This window comes from Montipora foliosa, chromosome 12 (assembly GCF_036669935.1).
Source record: "Montipora foliosa isolate CH-2021 chromosome 12, ASM3666993v2, whole genome shotgun sequence".
Lineage (NCBI taxonomy): Eukaryota > Metazoa > Cnidaria > Anthozoa > Scleractinia > Acroporidae > Montipora > Montipora foliosa.
The window spans coordinates 35,602,917-35,615,010 of record NC_090880.1 but is presented as its reverse complement, the minus strand read 5'-3'; the positions used below and the strand labels follow the sequence as shown (position 1 = coordinate 35,615,010).

At 39.2% G+C, this 12,094-nt stretch overlaps 1 protein-coding gene across 4 annotated transcripts in view; it reads left to right on the top strand.

Moving 5' to 3' along the window:
* Nucleotides 1–1,162: 1,162 nt before the first annotated feature.
* Nucleotides 1,163–12,094, top strand: part of LOC137979562 (uncharacterized) — a 23,688-nt gene continuing 12,756 nt past the window's right edge. For 2 of the 4 annotated variants that reach the window (XM_068826840.1, XM_068826839.1), the window contains exons 1-2: nucleotides 1,163–1,342; nucleotides 5,860–6,211. In XM_068826840.1, the coding sequence (XP_068682941.1) occupies nucleotides 1,166–1,342; nucleotides 5,860–6,211 (529 nt within the window). In that variant the 5' untranslated portion in view covers nucleotides 1,163–1,165. Of the gene's footprint in view, nucleotides 1,343–5,859; nucleotides 6,212–7,410; nucleotides 8,508–11,441; nucleotides 11,603–12,094 lie in introns of those variants that run through there. The other 2 variants (XM_068826842.1, XM_068826841.1) reach the window with 2 other exon arrangements.

The window sequence follows — 12,094 nt, the reverse complement described above, 5'->3', positions numbered from 1 at the left end:
ATGATTGAATTTGGTCATTTCACGTTGTTAGGAGGAGAACGACAACAAAATGTACATAAGTCTAAAGCCCATGTGCTTTGCCCGCAAAGCAATTGTCTTTACTCATTAAACCTATCGTCGTCGTTCCTTGACTTCTATTTTGACTCGATTGAACTAATCAACGTCAACCTCAAATAATCGTCGTTTTTTTTCGCCTCAAGGGATAGGGTCGATTACCAGCCGCTGTTTCGGGAAATGAGCCAGCGCTCACTCCCGAAATCTCGGCTGGACGCGTGAGGTGAGCCATTGTTAATCTCCGCCAATCAGAAACTCGCCTGCACAAATCCGTCTGGCATAAATTATATGTTTTGGCTGTGAAGGTATTCTTTAACCCGGCCTGTTCGAGGTCTACAGGGGTTTTAAGGTAGGGAACATCCAAGATTGCGACAACGAAAAGTGTTCGAGAAGCTGGAGAATGGGAAATTGTGTCGTTTTCTACCGCCTGAGCTCGCAAACTTAGGTTAGTAATCAATGAATCACCAAGGACTACTTTGGAATGTGCACTACGTTGCGACTATAGTGGTAAGGAAAGAAATAGGTTTTCAAAGCTCGGTTATAAGATCTAAAAGATCTTCTTGTTACTCAAGTTCCGAAACTCACATGTGTTCGCTAGATCATAACACATACACACATTCCTGACCGGACTGTGAAAAATTAAAACTGGACTGTGACCTTCCTGGGCCATCGCAGAGTCTCATTTTGCCCTCAATCTTAGCAAGACAAAGGCTATGCTGCTGTCTACGCATCAAATGTCTCGAGTTCATCAGTTAGATAAGTCTCGCCCTACTGTCGCCATTTCAGATAAGACTGTAAATTAAATGTGGCGAGGACATTAATTAATTAAGGATGTTTTTTCAAGGCTTCTATAGTACTCAGTTTAGGAATGCTAAAGAACATCAAGAACTTTCAGTTCAGTTCAATGGGTTTGCTACGAACGCACTCCAATGTCCAGATCTCATTTGGCTTGACAACTCAAGTGGGAGAGCGCTGCACCTGTGTCTCAGAGGTCGTGAGTTACCGGCCGTGCGAGCTTGCATTTAGGCGTAAGTGACGTTCATAACTGAGATGGAAAAAATAAACTCTTCTCATAAACCTCCTTTATTAAAATTGTTTGACAGGGTGGACCATGGTATTCAAAGCAGTTACTGGTTCCTACAAAGAGAACGTGTGGGAAGTATACAAATCTGAGTTACCTTTTGCAGAGTACATAACAGAGGCTCTTGATGTGACAGCCAAACACAACGGTCTTTATAAAAACCGACTAGTTTCGGAACATCACTGGCAAATGTTCCATCCATCCAAGGTGGGTGCCACCGTAATGCCTGGTAAGTCATTCAAAAAGCACATCGTATTGACGAACTCTCTTTGCAAAAACAGAACTGAGATAAAGAAGACTTCAGTCCTGTATGAAAGTTGACGTTGAAACACTGAAATTAGAGGAAATAATAAACTTAAAGAAACTCTTTTCATCCAGTTGAAGAAACATTAAAATACCCCTATTTCTTTAGATCCGCGGGTTTAATTAATCGCCGATCACATGAAATACCTTGATTTCGTGAGATGAGTAGTCCTTGTAGAAAGTCGTTATTACGTCATGTAATTTTGGAAGAGCACATGGTTTTTGATTGACAGATAGACAGGTCGATTTGATAGAGTTTTTGCGGTGAACATTTTTGCTTTGGCTCGAGTGTGTTTTTGGTTGCGTTGATCAAAACTATCTTGTAGATTTATTTGCTGGTGATTTAACATCGTCCTTCCAGCCGGATGTACAGTCGTTGTTGATATGGAAGATTTGGCACGACTGAGAAGAAACGTGTAGCACACAGAACTTTCATGCAAAAGAAGTTTAAATCGGTAGACGAACATTTGGAAGCCTACCACAGCTCGAAGAAGGGAAAGCTAAATTCACTTCGAGACGGTCTCAACGTAAGTGTCGTGGGAGCGGCGAAGCCGCGAGAGGATTGGGGCGCGAAAGAAGAGCCTGCCTTTTGAATTCCGCCCCACGGAACTTGACAAGCCGTCATTTGCATTGTGTCAAATAACCAGCGAATAGTGTAAAAGAAGAGAAGAGGACGGGGACCAACGGAAGCTAAAATCGAAGAACTTTCAATAAACGATACACAATCTCGACCCCAGAGCTCTTCTCTTGACTGAGGGAGAGAAGAGCTCTGGGGAACCCTGAAACAAAGTGTCTTCCCCTTGGTTTTTGTGAAGAACAATCAAACGCGTTTCTAATTGGCGCATTCATGTTAGCACGAGGAGTGAGCAGGCGCCGTAAGGTTCAAATAGTCAATTTTTGGCTATATGAATCCTACAGCGCATGTTCTCCTACATACAGTTCCCCAGAGCCTTGGGTCGATCCGAGGCTCTGGTGAAGAAAACGAGACGACACACTGAGAGATTTGACAGAACAAAATACATTTGAAACTGACCAGCTAAACTCTTAAATACGAATACTAATTAGAAGTTGGACTGCAATTCATCACTAACGCCCGTGCCTATGTCAAATTGCTCAAAGATCTAACACATATTATAACAAATAGAATCAACGAGAAGCGTCAACAAACGTGATCTGAAATAAACACACTTGAGTTTCGTGGCAAACACAAACCTCTTTTCATGGCTAGAGTTCAGACTCCAATTAAAGTTGTAAATGTAGCGAGCCAAACTTGCCGCATTTCTAAATGCTGTTTCAGCGTGAAGTATGGAACAGGCAAAAGTGATCACGTATCTCTTGAAAATTTGCACCGACCGTCAAACAGTTTATGCATCTTAACTCGGTTGATGAAGAGAGAGAGAGAGAGACGTGACAAGGGTAAAATGGAGTTTATTGCCGATAAGCTTACCGTTTGGAAGTCCAAATGTTCACAGTGTGGGATTCATCGACCACCTTTGTGGAGGTTTGAGGATGTCTCTTTTAAGATCCGTTTGAAGTCATTAGCACTGTCGAACGATTCTGCGCCGGTACGAATATTATTTGCGAAAAACTGCTTAAAAATCTTTCACCGTCGCGTCCTGTAGAGGAGTACAATTCAAGCCCCGCGAACCTCCCTCCTCGACTTGGTCTAGCATTAGGCTAGCCAGTAGGCAAATAACTAAAACAACACACGTCAACTGCGTCCCGGCTTCCGATAGACTTTTGAGTTTTACTGCAGAAGAGAACAGTTAGGTTGTCGAGTCGGCATCACTGCGAAGTCAACACGTCCCTCCCTTCAAGTAGGCAATTTACTGCTTTTTTTTCTTTTACTTTAGCTGCATTGGCATGCTGGTAGACTTTACAAGAGAGCTGGCGAAAAGCTTCCATAACGGTGGCCTCAAACGTTTTTTTTTTACCCTGGTTATCGTAGGATTATTGGCGGCTTGTCATCCCATGTCACTCTTGACTAATCAGATACTGCGTTCGTGGATGAACGCAGAGAATTAAAAAGGGGTGACTTTGGACGCAGGCAAGTCGTAGCAATAAACTGGATTAACCAGGAAGCTAAAGCATTATTGTTGGCTTCCCAAATAAATTTCATCTTACACTACAATGACAAAATCATTTGTCAGAGAAATAAAATTCCTGTCTCTTCGCGTATCACATTTCAACGCACGTAAAACGGTATGCAAATTTGTTAACTCAATTTCACCGCGATTCCCGCTAAATTTTTCTTCTTTCAAATACATTGTATTATCAAAAATATTATTTCTCGTCAAGCGTTCCATCTTTTATGTTCAAATAACCGCTAATAAATAAAGATTTTTTAACGATCTGTCCGTAGATATTTTGTCATAATTTAATCTTTGCACAACAATCAAATCACAAAAATAACAACGCACGCAACAAATTTAGTCGCATTTACCTCTTCGTCGAATTCTAATGCTTAACACTGGAATTTATAGTTATTGTGAAAATCTTTCTATATTCGTTAGCAATCATGCTTTCAAATTTCAGAGAAATCGACCGGTCCGCGAATATTTTACGAGTTCTTTTCAATGGGATGTCAAAAGGCCTAGTAATAGGGGAAGTTCGCGCGTTCAAGTTGCGCGTGTGACCCGTTATAAATATTTTTTCACAAAATGTTCCCGAATCGTCAAGTATCACCACAGAAGACAAGAACATCATTCTAAAAGCTTATTCTACGCAAAAAGTAGGTTTTGGAGGTAATTTTGAGAGTGGAAATCAAGTTTACGCCGCATGGTATATTTATATTTAATTAAGTTAACACAACAGAAAGACTCTTACCTTATTTTGGCACGAAAATGCTTTACTATTGGCATAAAAACTATCCAGTTAAGCTCGCATATTACACAACATGATGAATTCATAAAGGCCACCTTTTCCAGCGAAATATTTTTTGAAACAAACAACATATTTGCTATAAGAGGCAAAAAAACCCTTCCTATTTCATTACGTGCGTAAAGACAAGAAACTCAATCGTTTCAAATTACACTCCGTGTCAAAAACGAAACTAAATAAATTTCCCACAAGTGTTCAGCATCAAACCCTTAACTGAAAAACTCTTTACTTGAATTATCAAGCAATAAATGGGCAACAAGCTTTCTTTCAAATAATTTTTGACTAACAAGAATTTGTGAAATTTCCAAGTTTTACCAGAAGACTGTGCATAATTGAGTACAAACAAATAAGCCAGACAACACAGATCCAAGTCTCAGTCTTTGTTAAACCCATAAGTTACCATAGAATTTTTCATTTGATTTCAGTGTTTTGCAAAACACCACACTTGTACAATATTAGAACTACAGCTCACTTTGATTACGGCTCGATGGGCGACACATTGTTGTCGAAGTCCATTACTCGTCCCTTTTAAGATTCCAGTTTTTTTTTTCAGCGCCTGTCTTGTTCAGTATCCAGTTGACTTTCCATTATTGAGCTCCATAAGGGTATATTTTGTTTAAAGATCCACTAAAACGCCATTCGCGTTACATGACTTTCGACGCCATTGCCGGTTAAGTTACTCTTTCTACTTTGTTTAACAAGCTACGTAGGTTGGATTCCGTTTTATGAGCAGCATAAGATAGATAAATGCTTAATAAAGTATAAGCGAATTAATGGGCATTTGCCGAATTATCTAAATGAACACTTAATTTTGAATAATGAGCGGCACTCCCGCTACACTAGATACTCAAGCAATAATGCTGTTTGTCCTAAATATATAAGAGAAACAGAGGGTGGACGCTCTTTCGCTGTTTCGGCAACAAGACTGTGGAATAGTATACCAATTGAAATTAGGAAACTAGGTTCTGTAGCATGTTTTAAAAAGAACATGTTTGCCAAGATTTTTAACGAACAACAATGTTTGCATCATTTCATCTTTTTATCGACTCTTGTATTATTTTAAGTGTTTATGTATTTTAGCTTACAATATTTGTTAGATTGTAAATAGTTGTGTATTTTATGAGGGCCACAAGTTTATTAGACTTTGGCTATTAAGTGCTACCCTCTTTAAATAAAGGCTTTACTTACTTACTTACTTACTTACTTACTTACTTACTTACTTACTTACTTACTTACTTACAAAACCGTGTCTGCCATGATCATACCCTCCACTTAGTCATTAACTTTCCAACGCCTTCTTCATATTCAGTACTAATTTTTTCTCTCCTCGCTTCAAAATCAGTTGCCTCTCGCTAAAGTTGCTCCGTTCGTAAACGGCCATTCCTCTACCTGAGCCCTGGACACTTTGAATTCTGCGTACAACTGTGCATAACAGCGGGGACAGCCACTAGTTTTACTAGTAATATGTGATGATTGACCTTGTTCAAATGATACAATCCAGCCTAATTAACTACAAGTAATCTCCCTCATATTCTTTCTAGGTGAGAGTGGCTGTATACAAGAGTGCCAGTCTAGTGAAAAAGGCTGAATTTGATGGAACAGCCTCAACTCCGTACAACTGGTTCTCACCTGAGAGATATTCTGTTAAGGAATCGTCGTGGTGGGATGTAAAGTATGAAAGAAAGAACTTCTTCTCAATATACGGAAAGTGCAACCACAGACCAGCTTGTCGCCACTTTTATATGAGCAGACAATGGAGCAATTGTGCAGATACCGGCTGGCTCATGATCACGGAAGGAATGGCTTGTCATTGGGAGACTGCTCCCATTGCTCATTTCAGGAAGATCATTTACAGTAAACGGCGAGGCATATTCGCACATTTCAACGTAGGAAGTGAGTAACAACAATGAAATTAAGCTTGCAGTAGGGCATGAAATTTCACTGGGCAGGTTCATCCTCTTTATCCATGTAACAACCGAGTTTGGCTTATTTCAATACTACTGTGACGACAACGACGACCACCACCACCACCTGCATCATCAACTCATCCAATAGGTTTCTAGATCGTTGTTTCATAATGGGATAGAATCACTATTCTTGTGGTTCTGTTCTGAAATTACTGTAGTTTTTCTGCAAGTGCTTTCGCCTTTTATCCCCCCCCCCCCCCCCTTCACACACAGCTGGAATAGTCATATTAAGGCAAATTAGAAGCTTTAAACATGATTTGTCTTGTTTCCAACGGTATAGCTGAATTTATGACGAGCTTAGGCCGCATAAAAAAAGTTACTTATTACCTTGGCGGAGGTTAAATCCCCGCTAAGGTTATTATGATCGATTAGACAACTTAGTTCGCACCTCGAAAAGACGCAACGCAAAATAAAGGTGTTAGCGAGAATTTTGCCTGTGACACTCATTCACTCATCAAGCACATGTTGTGAAAAATATAAAACCGCTATCACTGATAGAACCTAATACAAAGGGGAAGATTTTCCAGACCAACCCAGAATTTTCGCGCCAGTAATTCTTACTCGTTACACGACACTACCACGCAATGATGGCTTTAAACAAACAAATCAGTTTTTCCTCAAATTTTCCATGCACACTTAATTGACCAAATACGGCGGACGCGCGGTTGAAGCTTGGGTCAAGTACATGAAAGTGAGGCTAGTGAACAATCGCAAGGTAAATATGGCTTTTTCTTCGGTTTCCTTCGGTTTCCTTGAACGAAAATGGCATTCCAGGTTCTACTTTTGGTGGAGGCGGAACTCGGAAACGATGCGCTAATGTTCTGGTTACGATGCCAGGACGATCATTGTAAAAGATTGAAAACACACACAAAAAAAGGCACAACTATTATTTTTATAACGGCAAGTGGAGTTGTGCGTTCGAAATATTCATTCAATATTTCGATCATCAATGTTTGCGTCCCCCTAGTGGCTGATCGATCTTTCTAAATTAACAGAGTCTAAGAGTACATTGCAACTAGTAAAGACAGAAATATAGTTGGCCTAGACCTATACCTCGTTTACACACTCGCTACAGAAAATGCCTTTCTTCTTTTTTTTCACGCACCGAAATGAATAAACATGTAGGTTGTACTGGAAAAAAGTCTCTGAGGAGGTGCGGGTGAAAATCTACCAACGCAACGGGCGGCGGAAAAGCGATCCACATCTCTGCGAATGGCATTTATCCACTGCTTTCTGGAAAGCCAAAAAAATTGTCTGTTTGACCCGCTGGCCAAACGTTGCCTCTTTGAGTATACAAAGGTACGCAGCAGTGTCTGTTTGAGTTTGAAGAAAAAGCTAAGTGATTCCAATAAAAGAAACTGTAAACAGTCCTGGAACGCTTTTAACGATGAAAGCACGAAGGCAGTTAAGATTAAGATGACATTCACTTGTATTAAGGACGGTGCCACCTAATAAGAAGAATTTTTTCCCGGGGTATGACTACGCAGAAAAGTAGATCTTAGTTTAATTAGGTTATTGGAATGTGAAATTAAAATAGGGAGTAACCATGCATTTTTCGGAGATAATTAAGTTTGTTTTTTTGAAAAAAGTGGTCACTAAAGGTTTTTCACAGTTTCTATCGACACAAACATTTACTCACACTAAAAAAACAGGAAATTGAAAGATCTTTAAAATGAATAGCGAATTGCAACCAGATGATTCTATAAATGTATTTTTATTCACAAAAACGAGACCGCAGAGCCATTTGTGTGCCTGATATCCCTCCTCTGTAGTTACTAAAAGCGCTCTTTATCGATTTTTCACGACGCAAATTAATCCCGACTTCCATGGGCCTCAAACTTCCATTTCATATAACAAAAATAGGGGTCACTGACGTTTTGTGGATTTTTGCATTTTCGTCACTCCCCTCCCTGTTGAATAAAGAATTTTGTGGTGCACTCTGGGATAATCACAATGCCAACAAGTACACAGAGAAAACGTTTTGCACTTTTTGAGTGGATATTTCCTTGATTCTTTTGAGAAGATTGGATCTTACGATTGGATTAAGATTGAAGTGTGGATCTCTTAATTGACCAGAGTAACATTGCAAAGATATTTTCAGTGAGAAAAATACGTGATTTTTGTTGTCCACTAAAATGGAATCGAACCCGTACGCGTTGAAGTGATCATGTAGCTACTTGCATTGTCAATCGTTTCTTGTGGTGAGCTTACTTGCCTTTGAATGACTTTGAAGCCCATTAAAATTTGTTAACTATTTTTGTTCAATACTGTTAAGTCTGTTATTGGACGTCCCTCGATCTAATTTTCGTTGGTCGTTTCAGCCCTTTATACAGAACAAAAACAACTAGACGCTCCGTGAGCTTAAACTGGGTTGCCTATGGTACGTGTTTGTTCTCCTCAAAATCCAGTTTTGGTACCCATTCCCAAACACCATAACAAACAGACGCACATGACCAGAAACGAGCAACTCCCTTTCTGTCACGGCATTCTTACAGACCGATCTATTTTTAGACTACCTTATCCGTCCAAAAAAAAAGGCAGTTCCGACTCGGTGACGCTATGACGTCAAGTTAGTTTCTTGTAATTGGTCATCAGCCTCCCCAGGGAGTCTCATTCCCGGGAAATTCAATCTAAAAATAGATCGGTCAGTGAAAACACCATGACAGAAATACTGGACTTTTGTTCGCTCCTAGTCATGGGCTCCTGAACAAATTATTATCAGTCAGGAAACGAAATACTATTTATTGCTGCCGCAGTGAGTGACCCTAAAGCGAACGAACGACGCAGCTCTCCAATCGGGAGAAGAACACAATTTTCTTCGAAAAGCAAGGGATTGTCAAGTCAAGTCAAAGGCGCAAGAAATTGTGGTTATGCACGCATGGAGGAATTAAGACGTGCGATATGATACTCTGTTTTTCATTTTACTTCTCGTATCGTTTACATTGTCACGCAACAGGAAAATCGTAAACTGAAAAAGGCCAAAAATTTGGAATGTTGTAGGAAACAAATCTTTTAACCTCCTCTCCAATACTAAGGTCTGTGCGGTACATAGTTTCTGAGTTATTTGTCGAAGCGTTTAACGCAATTTTAGAGGGTTTTCTTGGTCCACCAATGTGGCGGCCAGTAATCAACGAAAACATCTGAAGTTCACTTTGCGATGAAAGTGCTTACTTCTCTCTTTTGAGATAAAATACATGAGTATGAACACATCTCACACAAGGCTCAAATTGCTGAGGTTCATGGGGATAGACATTTTTTCCAACCAAATAGGTTTGTATCGTGGTGTCACGCAAGGTGACAATCCGGGAAACCGAAAATGCTGTATTTTCGAAACAAAAGACGTCACGGAACTGGAAACTTGAAAAAAGATTTATTCTAGGTCATCTTCAACCTCCTTTATATAAATATTCAAAAGACCTTGCGATTTGATGACGTCACTGTCTCGAGTGGGGTCCAGAAGGAGGTCCAGTTGGGGGCACGAACCATCGTTAAACTTTAACATCTCCCTTCCCCTCGACGGCATTTTAAAAATACCGTCTTGTTTGTAAGTAGTTACCTAGTTGTTGCATAAATTAAATTTTGTCCGGAACGTAAAAATTCACCTACATGGGCAGTAGATAAACTGAAAACTCATTCTCAACTTCTGCTGGCGCGAGCGAGCAAAATGCACCTTCGCAGGGTAAGATTGTTGAGGAATTGCGTTACTTCCGTTTTCTTAGACCTTTGGCACACCGGATGTTTACGAAACTAGCCAATCACTAGCCAATTTTTATCGGAATCGGTTGAAATGACATCATTGTCTGATCTTCTGGCGAGGAAGCAATAGCGACCACACAGGAAGAAAAACAGCGGGAATTCTAGTTGAAATCACGGAAAAATTACATAGACAGCTTCTTTAAAGCCTAGCGAATAAAGGTTGGCCAAAAAAAAAAATATATTATTAGTAATAGTCCTGATGCTAAACCTGTCAATGACATTCCACTGAGATGGTCATCTAGTCCACTTTGCTTTTAGAATTGTGCAGTTTAATTTTGTGACCTAAGATAAACGTCATGGTGAGAAATGAAGAAGATTTTGATTTTCAAACATATTTTATTGTTAGGGTGATTAAACATCGAAATATCAATAATTATTATTATGGATAAAACTTAATAAAATACATGAAACAAGAAATATAAGTGATAGAAACCGACGTTTCGGTGAATCTTGCGCCATTATCAAGGTTACATAAAGATAAAATGCAGTTTGTGTAAAGGCTAAGTTGAAACGAATTTGCATAAAAGAATGCCAAGCTAATACATGAATACTTTGGCACGAAGAGAATCCGACTGTACATTCAATGCTGGTTTAAGATATTGAATACACAGCATTTCATTAACAAGGCAGTCAAATTTGTTCGTGCATTTCTTGATTACATTGAAGCGTGCTAAGAAATTGTTCTCAACAGCAGTGTTATGTTCTTTGCAATAGTGTCTGTAAATAGATGACGCCTTTTGACGGTGTCCCTCAACGCGCGTGTGAAGGTGGCCCTTAGCAGCAAGGTGCAAAAGACCATTCAACCCGTGTTTACTAGCCGCAAGCTTAAACAAAATCTAAGCTTGCGTGAGCCCAAGCCTAACATCGTAACCCAGCAATGCGTTGTTATTTATTCAAGTGTGACCTGTGCGATGCAGGTTATGTCGGGTACACAGAGGGCCACCTTCACACGCGCGTTGAGGGACACCGTCAAAAGGCGTCATCTATTTACAGGCACTATTGCAAAGAACATAACACTGCTGTTCCGAACAATTTCTTAGCACGCTTCAATGTAATCAAGAAATGCACGAACACATTTGACTGCCTTTTTAATGAAATGCTGTGTATTCAATATCTTAAACCAGCATTGAATGTACAGTCGGATTCTCTTCGTGCTAAAGTATTCATGTAATTAGCTTGGCACTCTTTTATGCAAATTCGTTTCAACTTAGCCTTTTCACAAACCGCATTTTGTCTTTATGTAACCTTGATAATGGCGCAAGATGTACCGATAAGTCGGTTTCTATCACTTATATTTCTTGTTTCATGTATTTCTAAATCGTTTCTTATAAGAATTAATAAAATACACTAATTTTAATAAGTATAAATATTAAACAAACAATGTAATTTGTCATTATAAGCAGAGGAATAATGGAAGATCCCCGAAGAATGCAAGGATGTGCATTACAGCAACAGTTCACTTTCTCTGGTTTTCCTGTATGTCCTTACTGGTGCCACTGTTCACAATTGAATTGAAAATTCTGGTAAAGAGTACAGATGCAAATGAATCCATCTCACTTGGGTTATAAAGGAGTGCACCTTCATTATCATACTGTTGATATAGTCGTGGCTGAAATTGGACCACAAGATATTCAAATGAGGAAACAGTTGCTACTAAGTAACACATCTTAAAATCATGAAGAAAAAATACTCCAGTTAAGTTGTTAGCTTGCAGAGACTGAATCTGATCCATTGCCTTAATTAATTTTGTTAAAGCTTCTTTCAATTCTTTTTCTGACTGGGCGGCTGATTTCTGTGATTATTAAGATTACAATCTTGTTGCCATGAACTTAATAACCATAATAATTCTTTAAAAAGAAAAATTAATATCTATGGCGATATATTTTTGATTTGATAATCATTTTATCATAACATTCATCTCGGATGGTATTTTTTACAGGTCACAGGTCATTGTTTTACCAATACAGAAAGTATCCTAAACATTCATAAAAGCTAACCCTAAACCTAAAAACTTTTGTTTAGGCCTATGGTTAGCCTTTATGAATGTTTAGGA